At 30.5% G+C, this 22,868-nt stretch overlaps 1 protein-coding gene across 1 annotated transcript in view; it reads right to left on the bottom strand.

The window, feature by feature from the left end:
- Positions 1–344: 344 nt before the first annotated feature.
- The window catches only part of LOC107452521 (neuropeptide SIFamide receptor), a 124,711-nt gene continuing 102,187 nt past the window's right edge, over positions 345–22,868 (bottom strand). The window contains exons 3-5 of the mRNA XM_016069011.3: positions 13,836–13,935; positions 3,692–4,052; positions 345–1,892 (exon numbers count right to left, since the gene is read on the bottom strand). Coding sequence (XP_015924497.3) covers positions 1,527–1,892; positions 3,692–4,052; positions 13,836–13,935 — 827 coding nt within the window. The 3' untranslated portion in view covers positions 345–1,526. The remainder of the gene's footprint in view (positions 1,893–3,691; positions 4,053–13,835; positions 13,936–22,868) is intronic.

Here is a 22,868-nt window from a genome sequence, read left to right as displayed (position 1 = left end):
CTTGAAAAGTGCAGTGCCTGGCTTCTGAGCTGCAGTAGCTCAGGGTATAGGGTGTTCACCTCCCAATCAGGTGATCCGGGCTCGAATCCCAGCGCAGGCTAGTCATCTTGTCATTACATATTATCTCATTGTATTTTGGTCCGGGGCTCGGTTCCATGTGCTTAATGTTGAGTGTCTGATTCGAAACATAATCATTATTGCATATTAGTGTGAATGTATCACAAGGCGTAGTGTTTAAAGCTAAATTAAAATGAAGCAAGCTCACCTCGGGGTCGTGGGACTGGTATTTACTCAAACAATTAAAAAACCCGTTTACTTAAATTATAATAAATGAATTAGACAAGTTAGTTTAAAAAAAACAACTTTATTGAGTTCTACATGAAGATCTTAATGAAAAAGACTGTGTTAATCGATCAAATCAAAACCGATTTTGCAACGATTAGTGCATTCTTTAAACCATTCAAAAAATTATTATGAGTGCTCACATTAACACATTTAATTTTTTTAGTGAAATGGAAAGTATCAGGTTACAAACATGCATTTAATAAATTGCTAAAAGATTTTATTTGAAAGAAAAAATAAACAAGCCTCAATTATTTTCAAATCCTCAAATTAAGTACATAAAAACCCTTGCAATTAACGCGTTAAAAATTTTAACATCAAATAAAATGACAAATTTTACTTACTACTTAAAAGATTTGTTTTATTATTAGAAGTGTTCTTCAAAACAATTTGGCAATAAAAAGCGATTTCAAAAGCTAAAGAATCTTATATTCTATTTTTCTTTTTAATCCACTTCAAACTGGGTATAAATGTGTTATTCCAATTTTGCTTCTTTTTTTCAACATACAAAAGTGTGAACAATAAGAAACTTTACAAGACATAGTTTTTACAAACATACATCAAATTTATGACCAATAAGAATACTATCATACTACATCAATGATAACATTATTACTTTTTATCAACACACATCAAACTCCATCAACAAAAATATCATATATCATTCATGGAAACATCAGTATATTCAATCAATAAGAACATTATATATCATCATTAAAAACATCATATCCAATCAATGAGAGTATCTATGTCAACAACACGTACCATAATCCATCAACAAAAACAATATATTTCATTAAGACATATCGTATTTCATCAACAATAGCATCCTTATATTTCATCAACAAACACATCATTATATTTCATCAACAAGCACATGATTATATTTCATCAACGCATATCTTATTCCATCAATAAGAAGATTTATGATATTTACCGATTCATTTCACGAAGAAAGAAGTCATTTTATTTCTTACGTAACAAATAATAAATACTGATGGCAGCATATGCACACTTTTCACGTAACAGTATTTAAAAACATTTTATCTGCACATAATAGAAAAAACTCTTTGACAGAATGTTTACATCCCTTCAAGAATTGGATAAAATAATTCCTCGTGTTCTGAAGTAGTGCATCAGCAAATCGTTAAATACATGGAGGTCTTTAATCTAGAATCTAGATTTCATACTTGAGCAGAAACATATTCAGATTGAGTATCGCACCTGGACTTGAAGGTACTTCTCAGTACCGTACTTTTAGTACCACTATGCGTCGTCTCGTAACGAAGAGTGCCGCAACAAGATCGACTTTTTATGATAGCTAAGAAACCCTTTCGAAATTTCTTATTACAAAATGTGTACAGAACAGGATTGATGCAACTGTTAGAGGCACCGAGCCATTGAGCTATTGGCACCATCACAGCGAATATTTTTCCTTTCCATGTGTTTTCATCCACGGTAGTCCCAAGCTTCACCATTGCGAAGATAGTGTAAAGGGGTAGCCATGACAGTGCGAAAAGAACTACGACAAATACCATCATTTTTACAACCTGTAAAATGAAAATGAATTTACAATACACAATGCAATATTGGGGATATGCAATAATTGAAATAACCCTAGTAGAAATCACAACCACACATAAGATATGGATTCTTGACGGTAAAAAATTACCATGTTTCAATTTCTTATTCATTATGGGAAATTTTACTTTGTTTTCCTTTTAACTATTTAATTCTTTGTTTTGTTTAATCGTATAGAATTTCGACACGGCTTTACTGCGCCTAACTCAAACATCATTACCATTTTTAAGGTAAAGAAATTAAATGGTGTTTCAAACAGAGAAAACAGAAAAGTAAAGGATTATTTTTGCAACGCCCATCCATATATTGACATTCGTTATTCGGGTTTCATTATCATCATTGGCGCAACAGCCTACGTGGGTCCTGGCCTTCTAGAGAATTTGCTTCCATCCCAGACACTCATTAATTAAATTCTGATACCCGAATGATCTCTCCGATCATTCGGGAAAGACAAAAGTATATTTGTTGACCATTTTTTCATTAGCACCATATTAGGTGGGCTATCATTGTTGACACAGTAAGGAGGATAGAGGTACATAGAAGGTATATAGAAGAGAAGGAAAGAGCATCCATATGCCTAGTCCGAGATTTAACCTTGGGACCTTGCTGACATGAGGTTGCCTCACTGACCACCATATAGACGGTCATCATAAAAGGAAAGGAAATGGAGTATAATTACTCATTTTTGTTTACTCGTGTTTGATGACTCGTAATTGATTACTTGTTATTAATTAGTGATATTTGTTTGATTAAATGTTGGCTTTAAAGGTGCAAGGTTTAAGAATTAAATGCTACACAGATCATGGAACTCAACACAACGAAAGAAGTCTCCAAGTGTCATTAGAAGTAAAAAAACTCACCTTTTGGTGAGAATTTAAATTGGTAACAATAAATGGAATGTAATTTGAAACTATATGATTAGTCTAAATAATAACTGTTGAGATAAATTAATTTATTAAGATTTCTAGCAAGTTTTAAGCTACAAGTATTTTTTCTTACTTAAAACTATAATTTTAGGGTGATATAAATTTCAAATACTGATGATCGACGGTTTTATTACATACTTGTCCATGCTTTTACATATTTAGTAATTTCAGTTTGCAAAAGTTCGTAAATAAATTTAAATTCCACAGATGGTCGAAGTTCACAGTGAAATATTATATCAGTTATTATGAGTTTGCACACTGTTTCCATAAAATATGTCGAGTTCTGTATGTCATTAGTCGAGAGCTGCCAATGCCTGTTGCTTATCGAAGAAATTTCATTTTCATTATATTGGTATTTAAGACCATAAAAAACGAAAAAATTCAAATTACTGTAAATCAAGGAAGCTCAAGGAAACTGCCATCCAAACAAAGTCTGACACAAAACAGAACAAAAAATAAAAAAAAAGGTTTTCAGGTTACCTCGGTGTCTTATAATTTTATTTTTCTTGAAAAAGACAGAGCTTCCGAATCACTTGTAATTACTTTTAAAACATATATTTTAATTTTTTTTTCCAAATGTACACAGCAATGGCTCAGGGGATAGAGTGCCCGCTAAAGCCATCAAGCTAAATGGTTTTCCTCTCCATGTAATGCATATGAGGATTAGTTAGATCACAAAAGCCCCCCAAAAAGGGAAGTTTCTCCCAATACTTGATCCAGGAGCCCCTGATCTTCTGGATTGGGTTCAAATTTACAAGACTACGGTATTCAATGATGGTTATAAAATAAAATATACATAAGAAAACGCATAAATATAAATTTGCGATAATTAATTTACTAACCTTCAGCTTTGATCTTTGCATTACAGCATCTGCATTGGTTCCTTTTGTTTCTCCTGGTATATTTCTACGCCAAACTTTGATCCAAATGCCAATGTAGCACATAGATATGAGGCAAAGTGGTAGAACGTAACAGAGACCAAGATTTGCAACAAAAAAGAAAACTGTTTCTGCATTTTCATGTGGCCATTCTTCTACACACAACTGTGTCCCATCTGGTTCATCAGGATCGTATGGTTCCATTTTAAAGTAGAGAACCCAAGGAAGTGTTATTGACAACGAGAAAGTCCATATGATTGCGATGATCCACCGAGCTGCCTGTGTAGTCATCTGGCATCTTAACGGGTAGCATATGGCAACAAATCTGTAAATAGATCTAGCGAAATTTAAAACAAATATTTGCTGTTTAATTGGAGTGTTTAGTTTCAAAACCAATTATTCCACTTAAAAATAGTTTTATTAAAATTCCGCTTATTTAAATAAACAGCTCTTTACTAAAAGGCATGCTTCAAATATTTGGAAGCTAAATCTTTGTCTATGCTTACTTAATCTTGAGATATTTGCTCCCATCTAGATAAAAGATGTTTTACAGTACCAAGATGGATGACTTTTGCCAATTTCTTTATAAGAGATTTTAACAAATGTTAGGCTGAAAGATACTTTCCATGAAATAGAACAGAGAATTTCGAAAAGTTCTGGATAACATTTGTTTATTATTTTCATTGTTGTAATATTTATGTTAATTGATCAGGATGTTTTTAGATTCAAACACCTTAATTTTTTAAAGAAATAATCGATTAAAAATAAATAAATTGGGCACAAATAAATCATAAAGAATCTACTGGCTCTGGAGTAAATACTTCAACCGAAGTTAAGTATTAGATAAAATTATAAGAGTAGGGATGATAGCTTAATCTAAAAGTGATAACTGATCCAGTTTGTGAGAAAAGTGTTCTTGGCTAGTGTCTAGTGGTTATAAAAGTTTGTGTTTAGTGGTCACAAAATTTATATTTACGTGCTTGATTTTCTGTTTAACATCTTTGATATAATTATTGAAAACATGAATTAGTAGATTCTTATAAAATGCCAATTTTTTACAGTTATCTCGTGGTGATATTTTTAAATTATTTGCTTAAATGAAGGAAATTTACTTGCTAAAAAGCAGATTATTGTGAAGCCATGTAAACGTATTCTTCGTTACATTCATTATTCTTTACCTTTATCTTTAATTCTGTATCACTTTATAAGATACATGCTAAAGAGCAGAATATTTGGAAGCCCTGTAATTGTATCATTCTTCAACTTTACATATTTAGCAAGTCTTCGGCTCAAGCCGGAAGAAGTAATCTACAAAACCAGCTTCTTTACCTTTATCTTTAATTCTGTACTACTTTGTAATATACTTGCTAAAAAGCAGAGTATTTGGACTCCCTGTAAACGTATTATTCTTTGCATTTACTGTTCTTTACCTTTAATTCTGTACTACTTTGTAATATATTTGCTAAAAAGCAGAGTATTTGGACTCCCTGTAAACGCATTATTTTTGGCATTTACTGTTCTTTACCTTTAATTCTGTACCACTTTGTAATATATTTGCTAAAAAAACAGAGTATTTGGACTCCCTGTAAACGTAGTATTCTTTGCATCTACTGTTCTTTATCTTTAATTCTGTACCACTTTGTAATATACTTGCTAAAAAACAGAGTATTTGGACTCCCTGTAAACGTATTATTCTTTGCATTTACTGTTCTTTATCTTTAATTCTGTACCATTTTGTAATATACTTGCTAAAAAGCAGAGTATTTGAATTCCCTATAAACGTATTATTTTTTGCATTTACTGTTCTTTACCTTTAATTCTGTACCACTTTGTAATATATTTGCTAAAAAACAGAGTATTTGAAAGCGTATAACAAGTATAACAATAACAAGTAATAACAAGTATAACAATAGTAGCGTAAACGTATAACAAGTCAAATTCCTGTCATGCGCAGCAAAGAGTTTCAGAAAATTTTTTCTTGTGGCTAAGAAATAGTTCAACATTCTCAATAGCTATAAGTACTTTATTCTTTTTTGGACCTTAATACTACTTAGTTCCACGAGCTTAAACTACATTTGATCCTCAGTGTGATTTATACGAAATGATTATAAAAATCTACCCATTATTTGGTTTCATTTCTTATTTTTGTAAATTCATTTCAAGTAAAGCAAGAATAAAAAATAAACCAAAATTTAACTTTTTAAAATTTAGATTACTAATCCTAGTTAGTTTGAGTTCAAAGAATCTCTAAGACTCGGCTGAAATTAAGTCTAACCAATTTAATTTATTAAAGGCTAAAGTTATATTACATATTACATACTACAAAATACTTACTTAAACATAGTAGATATGTATATACGAAGATAGATAATTTAGATATACAATCAATTAGATAATTAGCATAGAAATTTGCAAATACAACATTGAGCAGCAAAAAGTTGAGCTATATTGCTTATAACTATTTTACTCTCTTAAATCAAATCAAGTATTTTTCAGTTATAATGGGCATAGTATCGATAACTTTGTACATATATTGCATCAAATTGCAATATATATAAATAACAAAGTGTTGTTCATTAGTAGTTAAGAGATGTGGTCTGATACAATCAGTTGCAGTTAAGGTATAATGCAAAAACATAATTTAGGCAAAATTTTCGAAATTGAGTTTTGTATAAATTTAGAATCCTTGTTCTCTTAGCTTTCTAAAAATACTTCACTTCTGTTTATGGTTCCATTATTTACTAAATTATAGTAGTTTGTGTGCAAGCTGATAACAGTGGATAGACTAATGATTTTAAATCTTTAACAAAATATCATCATTAAGCAAAAACGTCAACGGATACTTTTGAATTTAGACTCTACATCTATATATATCTTTCAATCTTACTTTAGCTGTTATACATATGAAAAGAAATCTGCGATTGGAATACAACTATTTGATATCATATTTATAATCACGCTTAAATTTTACTATTCATGAAATCGTATCTTAAATGTCATTAATCATTCAATGATTTGTAGAGTTTAAATTGAATTTCATAGAATTATTTTCAAGTTATCAGATAAAAAACCTCTGTATGTTTTTGTTTTATTTTAGTATTTTTTTTTATTTTAGATTAAAAAAAGCATTATTTTCTGGTCAGTGATATCTCAAAGGGAATCAACAAATTTTCTGTGAAATAAAGGATTTCCGGACAATTAAGAGAGTGAGTCTATCGAATTATCAAAGAGTTTCAATTGAAAAAAGGTCTCCTTCACAAGTGAATGCTTCCACATCAATAAAGGACCTAATCAAATTTGTGCCAAGTAATAAAACACTTAAAACTATTTTCTTAGAACAGTAAACAATCTATTAAAGTTTATTACCCGTTCTACATGCAAATGAATTTTACAGCTTTGGGGACATACGATTTTCTACAATTTATTTAACTGTTTATAAACTATTTTAGCATTGAAAAAATTAGAACAAACAAAAGTTGTTTCAGTTAGTTTTAGCAAAATTACGTTCCATCGAATAAATTACTAAATTGCAAGCAAACTTCTTCAGAGTTATTTTTCTAGAGAATGATTAAAAAGCAGTAATCAAAAAAAGGGCTTCTTTCTAAAACAAATTAAAAATGTTTAGCTACAAAATGAAATTGAATGCGGGCATCAATTGAACAATGTAAGGAAAATAACACTTTACACTAAACATGTGATTTTGACTCAATAGTATAGCTACAAGAAATTGTTATCCAGCTATTGGAATTTAAGTGTAATATTCCTTCCAGAATATAAAATATTGTTCCTGTTATAGGTATTTCAAAATAACTTTTTTATTAAAGAGAAATGTTCCACGTAAATGTTTTCCGCAATTTTTGTAATATCGAAGTTTCACAAAAATAATTTGCCAAACAGTGAGTTCCTCAGTTAGTCTTGAGAATTCGGTGCAAGAGTCTGAAACACACTTCTGCAATGACGGAAACTTCAAAATATTATAAAATGCTCCCGATTTTGACATTAAATTGTTTTTAAATGTTTTATTAGATGAGTTGAACAGCTGGCACCATTCTACAATGCTTTCAGTTGGCAGTGTTAACCTTCACAGCCAAAATAAACTAATCCATGGCTTCTTCATGGAGAAATATTTTGATGAAAGTAATCTCAATTTGCTTAGAATGAACAGAAAAACAAAAAAAAAACTTTACCACGATTTGCATTACGGAAAGACCCTCCTACCTTCGGGGGGAATTTTACAGAAACACTGCCGCTGGTGCAAACCGGAGGCAGTAATCAAATCAACTAGCTATTGCTGGATTTTGAACCTGTGTCGTCGAGGGAAGAGTGATCTACTTCCTGAATCGTAACGATTCCTTACGAATGTTAAATACAATGTGCCCATGATAATAGAAAATGTAAATTGGGTCTATATGTTTAGTATAATTAAACGCCACTTTTATTAATACCATTAGATTCAATTGATTTTTTTAATTAAGTGACTCTGGCGTGTAATATTTACTCTCCATAAAAAAAGAATCCCATATTTTTCTTTAATTATGATATTAGCAGCAATTTCTTCTTCTAAAGGATAAGAAAAAAAGCTCACAAAGAGGCAAGTCCTATAATTTTTGAGCCATACTGATTTTTTAAAAATGTTTAATGTTTCCGGTTAAAATGTTTAACGAAATGTGTTCATAATAATAACAAATATAAATTGATGGTTCTATATACTTTGTATGACGCCCGGTGGCTGAGTGGTAGCTCTTCACTCTCCCATGCCACAGGTCCTGGGTTCGATTCTCGGGCCGGGAACGGTTGACTCAGCCTTTCATCCCTTCAGTGGGCCAATAAATGAGTACCAAGCATGCTTGGGAACTAGACACTGGGAGGGGGGTGACCACTTCGGCTGACCACCTAACCGGAACATCTGCTCCTGCACCCCAGAACCCAGGGTCAAGAAAACTGAGATGAGCACAGTAGGCCCTCTATGGGCTGTCGTGCCACGGAGTTTAGTTTTATGTGCTTTGTTTAATTGGAGGCCATTTTTGTAAATGCCACTAGATCTAATTATTTATTTTTAAACTGCTGGCTTTGGCTTATGAACTCTACTGTCCACGGAAATTTAAACCTTTTTTTTTAATGCGATATCTGTAACAATTGTTTGGTAAAATGGTTATCAAAAAAGCTCACTAGACAACTATTCAATAAAAAAAGAAAAATAAACTGGTAATTTGAAAAATTAAAATTAATCTCAACCGTTAAGGTATCCGACAAGTTTTGACAACTTTTTTTTTTAAATATTAATACAGATTTAAAAAATTAGCTGATTTAATTTATTATGTGTAATAGTATGTTATGTGCATTATGTGTAATTATAGTTATTATTATTATTCTTAGGTAAAAATAAGGCGCCTTTTTGCATATACGCTAAACTCTGTAAAAAAAATTCAGCTCCAAAAAACAAAAATTCCTTTGAGGATTTTATTTAGAGGGCTATCCATTATGTTTCGAAGTATTATCTAAAAATTATATGCATATACTACTGAGTTAAGGATCAATGCAGTTAAAAGAGCAAATTTCAAATAATTCCAGCATATGTCTTTGTCAAAAAACAGGCAGAAAAAAATTACCTTATTCTCTTAGTCTGTAGTTCGAAACAAAATTACTATAATCATAAAAACTCGTTAAAAATTTTAGACAATTATTTTAAATTCAACGTGAGAAGGTAGTGTAAAATATAAAGAAAATCTGATTTTTTATTTAAAACGTATTTAAGGATTTAAAATCATTAGTCTATCCACTGTTATCAGTTTGCACAAAAACTACTATAATTTAGTAAATAATGGAACCATAAACAGAAGTGAAGTATTTTTAGAAAGCTAAGAGAACAGGGATTCTAAATTTACACGAAACTCAATTTCGAAAATTTTGCCTAAATTATGTTTTTGCATTAGACCTTAACTGCAACTGATTGTATTAGACCACGTATCTTAACTACTAATGATCAACACTTTATTATTTATATATATTGCAATTTGATGCAGTATATGTAATATAATTGATGCAATATATGCAATTTGAAGCAATAAGTAGCAAATTGTCCATTAATTTATTTTATATTGATAAATTATGATTTGCAACACATAGATTTTTCTTTCTTCTTTTATTTATAGTTTCTCAATCGCCAGATTAAACTTCATAAAATACTAATAATACAAAAGGCATAATCTATCAAACTATAATCATAACAATTACAATTACAGTTTATTGCAAACGCCATAACATACCAGTCATAATATTTGTAACTCTATTGCAACGTCTCATCGTTATCATCGTTATGTCGATGCGTTTCAAACATGTATATATATGAAGAAAAAAAACTCTAAAAGAATTATAAAAAGATTAATTAAAGAATTATAATTATAATATTACAAGAAATATTATATTTAGGGGATGGTGAGATAATTTACCTTCGAGTTGTAATCATTAATTAGCTATTTTCAAAATGACTGACTTCTTGTCAATGAAGAGGACTATAGTTTTGTAAGCGTAACAGTAAAATAAAAATAAATGAAAAAGTGTACTGAGTCTTCATACGTAAAAACATGTAAAAGAGAAACATAACTTCAAATTAACAACTGATGAAAATAAAATCACAAAATTTCAATATTAAAACTTGCTTAATGAAAGCTTCAAAAGAGAATGAAAATACATTACTCACCAATGAGTTTTAAATACTGCACTTAATAAACATTAGCAGCACTCTTGTTGATGTTTTTAAAAAGATAAGAATTTTAAAGAGGGGAAACGTTTTTAAATCGATTACTACAGATCTTGTTTACTTGTTATAAATTAAGATAATGACTGTTTTCCCCCTTTACTAAAATATAAATAGTAAAAATTACATTGCAATTTTAAAAATCATCACTACCTTTTCCTGGTTGTTGAATGGAAATGTACAGAAAATGGCTTAATTCAGTAAAAGATCATGTTGCGTAACTTTTTTGAAAATAATCTGTTCTAACTAAATACATTTATGCCAGTAAAATCTGCTAGTATTGGAAAATTTTTAGAACTTTTCAAAAACCAAGAAAAAAAAATGTAGATGGCACTCTTATTTAATTTTTAACTCCACAGAAGATAATGAGATCCACTTATTAGTTTACGTATTATAGCATAAAAGATTTAAATTAGCGCATGCTACTGTTAAGATATTTAATTCAAGGAATAATATTTAAAAAATCAGTTGAAATCTAAATAAGTTATACAATTCACTTTTTAACTAAATAAATAAAAGCAAAATACAATTATAAGTATTAAATAATTATTTTTTTTTTTTAAAAAATAAGCTTACTCAAAATAAATATGCATCCAAAATTAATTTCAATTCAACATAAATACTAAAAACAGGGACAGTAAGTGTCTTCCACAGAGGAAAAAACCACAAAAAACATGGAAAACCACTTCGAATAAAATAGATTTCTTCGATGTTGAACTAAAAGAAATCGAATGTCAGAGTTTTCTTTCAAATAGATTTAAAAATTGTATTTTCACTCTGGTTTACTTAAATGTATTAATTTCTAAGTTATTTATTTCATTATGCCAGAAATTGAAAAGAAATATCTAAAATCGATTTTAAAAAATAGAATGACATTAAAAGGAAACAAATTGTAAGAAAAATATATTGCCTTGTGTAAAATTCTTGTTGTTTTTTCTATTGCAACTTACCAATGCCTTACTTTGAAACCAAGCAAATTTAAGGCATAAGGTGCATTTCTTGCTTTTCAGTGTCATCATCTAATATGGTTTTGGTCACACACGCACGTCACAGCACGTTTTACAAGTTTGACCCATTCAGGCATCCATTCATTCATACACAGATCGTAATATTGAAAAGAACCAGGGAATGATCAATCTCCTATTCAGATTCCCTGTTGTATTGATTTGTTATAGCTTGAAGTTATAATTGTACTTGAAGGACTTTGTAACCCCAACAAATTTAACGTGAACCAGTCACCATTTAGTACACGTGGTTTCTTCGGCCAGCGGGATTCAAGCTCAGGTTTTCACGAACACGAATCCAACGTCCTACCAACAAGTATATCCCGGTCCGTAAAATCTTTGAAAAGGTTGATTGAGGTTTAAAAGTAAAATTTTCGGAATAGTAATCAGAATTAAACCTGTTAACATAACTAGCTTTTTGTGAGCAGTTATTAACTACGCATTATTTTCGTAAAAAGCAGAATATGCAGTAAACTCAAAACAATATTTGTATACACACACAGTTTAGCCACTAAGAGTGTCTTTATTTATTTCGAAAATAAGTATAACAAAAATTTCATTACAGAAAAATTATAATAATAGAGATTATACAGACTATAAAGTACAAAACTAAAATAAAAGATGTCGAAGGATTATTTTTTTTAATAAAAGTATTAAAAGTGAAAAAAAATGCATTCGTTTTAATTTAAACTATTTTAATAAAGCTTATCTAAATAATATGATTTGTAATTTATAATTTATTCTTTTTTTAACATTTACATGAACATTAAAACCTCTTCACATGATTCCCAGATCTTTTGTATGCAAATACAAACTATTAATGCGCGATGGTAGAAAAAATTTTAAAAAAACCTATTAAAAAAGAAGTATTACTTCAATTTCAAAATCCGAAGTGGGTAATTCTGGTATTTTTATTAGAACAATAATTGAAAGTTGTATATATCTTACAACACAACAACAATTTTAAATAACTAACAATACAACCACGCAATTACTTACAACCGCAATTTTACTATCATATTTTAAAAGTACCAACGATTTCAAAATGTATAATTACGAAGAAAAAGTATCAATATATATGAAACAAAATGATTGTCTTCTTTGGATAAAAAAAAACTTTTCTTTATTTCCGAATGATGTTCTTTTTATCAATTATTTTGGAAACGAATTAAACTTATTATTTATTATACTACTTCGGGAAAACAACAAAAATATTTTTCTCTGTTATTGGATATCCAATTAAATGATAATTCTCATTCGAAAAAGCAATTATACATCACATATTGTTTTGCTTTCAGAAAATAAATCAACCCTGAAGGAGTTGCTACTATGCGAAGCAATCAAGTTAACTTTTTTTATTACTAATTGCGAATTTTCATATTGGGAGATTATATCAGAAACACAGCAAGAAATATTCTCATTTTACGTTTTAAATGCTCACTATAAATCAGAAAACACTTTTTTTATTTACAACTCTACATGTTTTCTCTGCAGAAAACTTTATTAAACTCCTTCATTTACCTTTATGAATAGTTGAAAAAGTTGCTTTAATTGCTACAAAATGTAATATGTTCATCATTGCGTACTAAAGACATCTCTGTTAACCTACATGCTTTGTAGAAATGAAAATGTTTATAGGACAGGTTTGTTGCTCTTCCATGCATCATAAATATTATCAGAAGTACACTTGTTAAGTCACAAAATTAGTAATTAAAAATAATTGTAAAATGCTTAATTTAAAACGCATAAAAAAACAAGAGAAAAAGTTCTAACACGTACTCTATTACATCTTACGAAGTAAATATCATAATTTTTACTGCCACCAACCTTCTTGTTTCGGCAAACAACTGACGTACCCGATCACAAAAAGAAGATTATTAAAACAAAAATCTCAAAAATATTCTTATGTTCCATAAAAATATTTTTGAGATTTTCGTTTTAATAATCTTCTGCTGTCGGCGGTGGTGCTGTCGGTTAAGTCGTCTCTCACACCGCTGGTTTAATTAAGAGCTGGAGCTAGTGAGTTCGATCCCGACAAACGACGAAGCAGCCGGCAGATGTACGCAGCAAGGTGCACGTTAAATATGCCGTGGTTGAAAGTCCTTTCATTGGTCACGTAGGTCAGATGACGCTGACAGCGTCATCTGACCTACGTGGCTTTCGTATTATGGCCTTTAAAAGATTGTTCAAAAACTAATGTTACATGCTTAGTCATGGTTGGGTGGTGTGTGTCTATGAAGTAATTTGTATTGTAAAAGTGTTGGGCACAAAAATATTAAAATTTCCAAGAGGTTTCAGTTTAGTGTTTCTTATATAAATATTTTCTTAAGGGCAAAATAAGATTTACCTGTCTATTGATATAGCTACTAGCGTGTTGATTGATGCACTGACAGACACGCCTTGAAGGTAGGAAACACTTTTGCACATGAAGAGGCCTAAAACCCAAGCTAAAAAATAGAAAAAAGAAGTAGTTAGCTTTACATTTTATTCTATCCAAATCAAACGAATTTATTATGACACATTACTATTCTCCTAAAAACTATTGTATAAAGATATTTTTAACATGAATTAGTGAACTTAAACATCTGTATTGCACACGAAAAAGGCATTTCCTCGAGAGGATCCAAGGAGGTTAAGGCTCCACAATTTCGAGACCAACTGCATGAAGGTGAAAATTCAGTCAGCATTGTGCACCACTTACCTTTTTTCCTATTCAAAATGATGCCCATCGATGATGAATGGGCCCAAAACCACCAACAAGGATCGTGCCTCTTCAACGACAGCTCCAGTGCGTTAGCTACTATTCAATTATGAGTTCTTTTGTACACGTAATACAACTTTAAAATTGAACGTTCTCTATGTTTTTCCCGCTATCGCCCTTTTTTTAGAGATAATGAGATTTTACACTCAATATCAATAAATAAAGATTCATAAAAAAAAAATGTAGCATGGGTGTAATTTATCTTCTTGTTTTATCTGTCCGTATTGTGTTGTGCCATATACAGGGTGATTCATAAAATATGGGCAAAATTTTAGGAAGTGATAGTACACACCCAAGCAAACAATTTTTATCAAAGAATGCATGGTCGAAAACAAAACTCAAAACCGTTAGAGGGAGTCAAAAGTTATGTTCGTATATGAGGCAAAAACACACAAAGAACGATGAAGTTAAGTTATAAAAACAAACTTAATGACATGTTATTACAATAAGTGTTCAAAACAGTGTCTGGCAGCGACTAAGCACGCAGTACAACGGCAAAGAAAAGATTGGCGAACATTCAGAAACACACAAGGCATATCGCGAACTTCTCCTGCAGCGGCCGAAAGCTTGGAGACAAGTTCTTCTGCAGATTCAATGGGAGTCTTATACATAAGAGCCTTCAGCTGCCCCCACAGAAAGAAATCGAGGCATGAAAGATCTGGCGAGCGCGGTGGCCAAACTAAAGGACAACCAAGCTAAAGGCTCTTCTTCCCGTAACATGCAAATAATAACTCGGAGCGCGGGAACTCACAACAGGAATGGAGCTTTCTCGTTTGCATGAAACAACTTTCCAAATGCGCCAGCTCCTTTGCGTTTTGTTTTCGACCATGCATTCTTTGATGAAAAATGTTTACTTGGGTGTTAATGTTTACTATCACTTCCTAAAATTTTGCCCATCTTTTATGAATCACCCTGTATATGATGCCTACGTTAAAGTGATTAGTAGAAAAGTTAGAGACATTAAGCACTACGAGATATTTTGGGGAGAAAAAAAGAATGGCGAAATATTTCTTTAATTTCAACGAAAATCATTTTCTCGAAGTAACGATAGCTATTTCGTCATTTAGGCAACACTTTTCTTCGGAGCACATAGCAGAAAGCGCATCGTTGTAAACGTAGTGATATTTGCTCAGTGATGACATGTCGATATGAGTTTCGCACCCGACTGACTCCGATCATAGTGTTGACATAAAATATTCTCAGTGGTAGACGGATTATGAATTAGAGTTCCTTTGCGTCAGGCTAACCGTGCGACATTTTTCAGGTTTTCCTCTCCATGCATCGCAAATGTGGGTAAGTTCCATTAAAAGTTCCTAAAAGAAGGCAAATTTCTCCCAATATATAATCCAAGCGTTCCCTTGTCATTTGGATTACTTTCAAAATTGCAAGACTATGGAGTTGAACATCAGTAGTCCTAAACTCAAAATTTGGGTCTACTGTTCAACGACGGGGTTAAATGAATGCGTTGAGTAATTACACGGTGAAGTAGCAATTTGGGGATATAAAATATGAAAACCATTATTTTGTGTATTCACATTTGATACTAAGACATTTGAGAAGTTGACACAAATTTACAAAGTATTTCTTTTGACATAATTGATTTCATACGACATGTACACTGTAAAACCAGGAAATCATCCAATCAAAACTCACTTTTTCACCAAAATACGAACTTATTTTAATGCATGTTTCAGAAAATGCTAAAACACACACGCGGTATTTATTGCACCATTTTAAACAGTGACGGATTTAACAAGAATTAAATGACATTAAAGTGGACTTCGATCATTTCTTTTATCTCTTAGAGATTTTAAAACTTTTTTTCTGTCTAATAGCTTTTATAGAAAATTTTTAGCAAAGCCGCAAATAAGCTCAGTATTTTTTTCTATTTATAGAATTACTCGAGATCGAAGAACATTTAATACTTAAAGTACATAAAAACCCCGAGGGTTCAATACCAAACAAAAATGCAAAAGAACAATTTCTTACTGCTTACTGATCTTAAAATCTATTCATAAATAAAAATTGAGATGAATTGATATCATTTACTTAAAATATGTACTCGATAATAGATATAATAACAAAGAATATAGCATGTGAAAAATGAAAAATAAATATTGGAATAATAAAGAAAAAAACGAAGAAGAAAATGGCTTTAATTCAAGAGAATGCAGATATGGTTGACATGCCTTTAGGCCATTTCAGCACAAAACTTGTCGACGAAAAAATACTTACGTAATATTAAATTGAAAGATAATATAAATAGTTTTTCGAAAAATTTCATCGTTTAATAATAGCTTTTTTCCCTATTCAGGGTAAAATAACCTATAAATATGCATTTAATTTTTATTTCTTTTCAGAAACGTTATATATTTCCTTTTGCTATAAGAAAATAAATGTCATAGTAATTCATAAAGTAGCCCTTGGTGATATCGGTATTTTATTATCATTATAATTGCTTTCCATTGTAATGCGATGCATTTTTATCCAATGTAACTAATTTTCTTTATCCTTATACAGGATGCTTAACTTGGTTTTGAATTTTAGTCTTATTTTTTATTTATATTTATTGTTTTTCAATATTTTCTGAGTCCTCATTAACATGCAACCTTGTAAATGATAGCCATACATACAACATTGTAAATGGTAGTTGTACATACAACATTGCAAATGATATCTATGTTAGATGTGTTTGGATATAACGGTATTTATACATAGTTAAGCTACTGCTATTGTCATTTTTTAATATATTTTTATTGTATTATTTTCTACTCACCATTCAAGATTATACCAAGATTCGTAGTTTAATTTAATTTTACACTCCTAACGTTTGAGTTATTTTTCCTTATAGAATATTGTGGTATTTGCTTGCAATAAATAAAAATTCTAGTAAAATTACCATGTCCTATATTTATGACATTCCTAGTGAAAAAAAATATGCGGTACTTGAAACATTTAATTTTAGTTCATATGTAACGGTTTAACGGAAATTCTGGTTTTCAAAATTCTAAATTTTATTCCCGCACATTTAGTAAAAAAAAATACAAAACTAAAAAACAAATTTAACTCAATAAACTACTTTTATAACATGTTATAAGACTACGTGATAAAATTACGCAAAATTTTTCACTTATTGTAAAACCATATTTTATTGTTAATCTTACCAAAATCATCGTCAAAGCACTTTGGTGAAAATTACCGAGCTTTTTGGAGCTATGGTAAATATTACCAGAAATATGGAAATATTTAACCAGATTTATGAAATTTTTATATTTTACCAGAAATATGGTAAATATTACTATATTCTGGTAGTTTTGATCATACTTTTTTTTCTCAGTGTACCATAAAAGGTGCTTTTTTATGACGTTTTAATGTTAAACTTTACCATTGCATTAATGCAAATTAAGTTTTATACACGTTTTAACTCTTGTATCTTAAATTATTTAATCAATTTTGAGAAATTGTTTTACAATTTTTAGAATGCTACCTTGAATTTTATAATATTTTGTTAATTAGGCTTAAACTAAAGTAGCAACTTCAAAAGAATTTTTTAAAAAAAATTTATCGTGCTTCTTTGAAAAATTATTTTTTTTCTGAGGAGTGAAGTATGCTTCTTTTAAGTCATTCAATTTGGTTTTTCTGTTTGGTTATCGATGTGTTACACAGTCTATTTGATTTTGTAGTCATTAATTAAATTCAATGTTAGGTTGATGAGTACCATTTAGCTTTAATTTTGACGATTATGCAGTAATATCCTTGTTGAATTCAAGAGCGTGGATTCTTAATTTTTGCAAAATTTCTCATTCATTTAGTATAATTGATACTAAAATTTAAGATTGATGAATTATGTTAATCATCATTTTTTAGAAGCTTTTATGCTTAACGAATGCAGAGATTTGAGCGATGGCAATGGGAATTGCAAGACAATTTAGCTGAAATTCATAAAATTAATTTTAACAAAATAATCATGAAAGCTTATTAGCGAGTAAATTATGAAAAAATCAAAACGCGCCGTCGTATCTTATCTCCTAGGCAATAAAATCATGTTAGGAAGTTGACAAGCAGACCAAGCTAGTGAAAGCATTGACATTAAGATATTTTAGTCTTTTATGCAAAAGCAAGTTGCTTCATAGACTAGTATGCAATTTACTGAGCATTTTACATAATAGTTTAAAAAAGAATAAGTTACAAGTTTAATTCTAACATATAATGAAAACGAAACAAATAGTTAAAGAGGCATGTTACTTTCCCAGAAAAATACCACAAACTGAAATTTCATTCTTATGTAACAAAAGTGAGATATCAGCTTCATATGAGTAATTATCTGACTGATTAGCCTTAGTTACGCATTAGCCTTTTTCAGAAACATGCCTTTTTAGCTTTCAGCACGCTTAGCTTTCAGCCTTTTTAGCACGCATATCAGCTGTGTCCAGAGGCAAACACCGGTAATAAGCTATAATTTGAAACTTTTAAAAACAAATGAAGAGCTAGCTATTAAATATGACTCTAATATTCCGCAGGAATAACTTCAAACCAAAAGTTATTTTATGTAATTTAGATTTTAAAATTTCCTCTAAATCTAATTAGATTTTTTAAAAAAGGTAAGATTTATTATGCTAAGTCTATATCAATTTCTTATTAATCAATTTCTTATTATCATTTTCTTCAAAAGTTTTCTTTCATTGTTATCCTAACACTCTTCTACAATGAATTGTGGCAACTGTCACAATTATCTGTCAGAACTTTCACTTTTGGGAGAAAGGATCTGAAAATTCTAATATAAATCTCCTCCGTTACGCGAAATATATTTCTATGAATAACAAATTGGATAATCAACATTTCGCGATCTAGTGCTTAGTGGCTGATACATTTTTCACGTTTTAATGAACGAATATATTTCTTGAAAGATTTTGTGATGTTTCCAGGGCATTATAAATATTGCATGGCATACATAATGAATGACCTAAATCGAATATATTTAAAAGAAATATTGTCAAACTCGTTTCTAAAGAGAATTTCAAGTATTTTGCTTTTTAAATAAGGGTGCTCGTCTAACTAGAGTCGGTTCAAATTTTCAAATGTAAAAAGAAAAAAACTGGAACTTAGGGCACCAGTACTTTTAACAGTATTTTTCTATAGTGTAAAATGTATAAAAATGAAATGAAACGATTATAAAGATGTTTAAACATTCTACTTTTCTTTAAAGGTGTTTTTTTTTTCAATTTTTAATTAATTGAAATATAATATTTTTCTTTTTGGTAATTGAATCATGGCAATTTTTTGACTTAATATACATAGCAAGAAATACATTATTACTAATACCTATATATTCTAAAAAGAAATTGCAAATTTTTGGTTCCCGCCATTTTCACGGTTATTGCAGTTGCAGCTTTGTTTGTAAAAAAACGCAAAGTTAACCAGTTTTTTATTTGGATTTTTTTGATCTCCTAGCAATAGATCAATGGCGAATGCATACAAAAGCCCACTTAATGATTTCCAAATATTCTTTTTCGAAGGAATTAAATACTTTTTTTGAATCCCAATGAATCAAAACAGAGAATATTTCACTATAAAGTCTGAAAAATAACCTTTACATTCAAAACCAAATTCTTTTCAAACGAAAAGTTATTTGAGCCCTTAGTTCAACAAATGAAATCTCGAAAAAAGTTTAGGTAAGCTGTATTTCTCTTCAATTCCCTCGTCTAGACAAAAAAATCTAACGTCAAAGCTCCTTTAACAATTCCTAGGCCCACGAATGGTTAAGATCTTTGTTTATCGAGCAATATTTTGCAAAAACTGTGGAAGTGAAAAATTTTCTCTAAATTCAGAGCAGCCTCAAGCTTGTTTAGACGGTACAGAAATTGAAATGGGTGCTGCTATGATTTGAAAGGTAAAAAGTATTGTCAATCATAGAGAAGGCGTCATACTTCCTGGAGAACTTTTTATATAATGGAAAATATATCTTGGATAAATTGTTTCCGATACAGAATACAATTTTAACAATGCATTTAAAGGCATATTATACATAAATCTTGTTATATTTTCATTTTTTAAGTAAATAGAAATTTTAAATACATAACAATACACAAAATATGAAAATAAGACAAGTAATTTTTCATGTAGTAAATAAAATATGTAGTTTTATCTTTTACGCAATTGTTATGTTTCTTTATTCGATACTCATAGTATATCATATAAATATTATTGATTAAAGTATAAATTTAATTTTAGCAAACTTTGCTACGAAAACTTTCTTATACCAAGTTAAATTCCTTAAATAAAAATGGAGAATTGTCTATGCACAAGAAGGGTTACATATTAAGAGATTCTGTATGAATAAGTATTTAGTTATTGCAAGGTATCGGACATAAAAAACGTGCTTGACAAGTGAGCGTACTAACTCCTGTAACATTCTATTACACAATGAAGACGGTTTGAAAAATAAGATTAAAAAAGAACCGAAAAAGTCTTGCAAACCATTAAGATTATCCACAAGCACTTAATTGCAATTTTTAAGAAGTATTTAGTCATTGCAAGGTATCGGGCATGAAAAACGCGCGTTTGACAAGCGAGCGTACTAACGTCTGTAACATTCTATTACATAACGAAGACGGTTTCCAAAAATTAGATTAAAAAAGAACCGAAAAGGACTCGGAAACCATTAAGATTATCCACGAGTGGCCAAGCACTTTATTGTAATGTTTAAAAAGTATTTAGTTATCGTAAGGTATCCGACATAAGAAACGAGCTTGACAAGCGAGAGTACTAACTCCTGCAACATTCTATTACACAACGAAGGCGGTTTCAAAAATAAGATTTAAAAAAAGAACCGACAAAGTTTCGGAAACCATTAAGATTATTCACGAGTGGCCAAGCACTTAATTGCAATGTTTAAGAAGTATTTAGTTATTGCAAGGTATCGGAAATGAAAAACGTGCTTGACAAGCGAGTGTACTAACGTCTGTAACATTCTATTACACAACGAAGGTGGTTTCAAAAATAAGATTAATAAATGAACCGATAAAGTCTCGGAAACCATTAAGATTATCCACGAGTGGCCAAGCACATAATTCCAATGTTTAAGAAGTATTTAGTTATTGCAAGGTATCGGACATGAAAAACGCGCTTGACAAGCGAGTGTACTAACGTCTGTAACATTCTATTACACAACGAAGGTGGTTTCAAAAATAAGATTAAAAAATGAACCGATAAAGTCTCGGAAACCATTAAGATTATCCACAAGCACTTAATTGCAATGTTTAAGAAGTATTTAGTTATTGCAAGGTATCGGACATGAAAAACGCGCTTGACAAGCGAGTGTACTAACGTCTGTAACATTCTATTACACAACGAAGGTGGTTTCAAAAATAAGATTAAAAAATGAACCGATAAAGTCTCGGAAACCATTAAGATTATCCACAAGCACTTAATTGCAATGTTTAAGAAGTATTTAGTTATTGCAAGGTATCGGACATGAAAAACGCGCTTGACAAGCGAGTGTACTAACGTATGTAACATTCTATTACACAACGAAGGTGGTTTCAAAAATAAGATTAAAAAATGAACCGATAAAGTCTTGGAAACCATTAAGATTATCCACAAGCACTTAATTGCAATGTTTAAGAAGTATTTAGTTATTGCAAGGTATCGGACATGAAAAACGCGCTTGACAAGCGAGTGTACTAACGTCTGTAACATTCTATTACACAACGAAGGTGGTTTCAAAAATAAGATTAAAAAATGAACCGATAAAGTCTCGGAAACCATTAAGATTATCCACAAGCACTTAATTGCAATGTTTAAGAAGTATTTAGTTATTGCAAGGTATCGGACATGAAAAACGCGCTTGACAAGCGAGTGTACTAACGTCTGTAACATTCTATTACACAACGAAGGTGGTTTCAAAAATAAGATTAAAAAATGAACCGATAAAGTCTCGGAAACCATTAAGATTATCCACAAGCACTTAATTGCAATGTTTAAGAAGTATTTAGTTATTGCAAGGTATCGGACATGAAAAACGCGCTTGACAAGCGAGTGTACTAACGTCTGTAACATTCTATTACACAACGAAGGTGGTTTCAAAAATAAGATTAAAAAATGAACCGATAAAGTCTCGGAAACCATTAAGATTATCCACAAGCACTTAATTGCAATGTTTAAGAAGTATTTAGTTATTGCAAGGTATCGGACATGAAAAACGCGCTAGACAAGCGAGTGTACTAACGTCTGTAACATTCTATTACACAACGAAGGTGGTTTCAAAAATAAGATTAAAAAATGAACCGATAAAGTCTCGGAAACCATTAAGATTATCCACAAGCACTTAATTGCAATGTTTAAGAAGTATTTAGTTATTGCAAGGTATCGGACATGAAAAACGCGCTTGACAAGCGAGTGTACTAACGTCTGTAACATTCTATTACACAACGAAGGTGGTTTCAAAAATAAGATTAAAAAATGAACCGATAAAGTCTCGGAAACCATTAAGATTATCCACAAGCACTTAATTGCAATGTTTAAGAAGTATTTAGTTATTGCAAGGTATCGGACATGAAAAACGCGCTTGACAAGCGAGTGTACTAACGTCTGTAACATTCTATTACACAACGAAGGTGG

The sequence above is a fragment of the Parasteatoda tepidariorum genome, chromosome 4, assembly GCF_982258835.1.
Source record: "Parasteatoda tepidariorum strain Cologne lab strain chromosome 4, Ptep-v5.0, whole genome shotgun sequence".
In the NCBI taxonomy this organism is placed as follows: Eukaryota; Metazoa; Arthropoda; class Arachnida; order Araneae; family Theridiidae; genus Parasteatoda; species Parasteatoda tepidariorum.
This window is presented reverse-complemented; position numbering and strand designations above follow the sequence as displayed.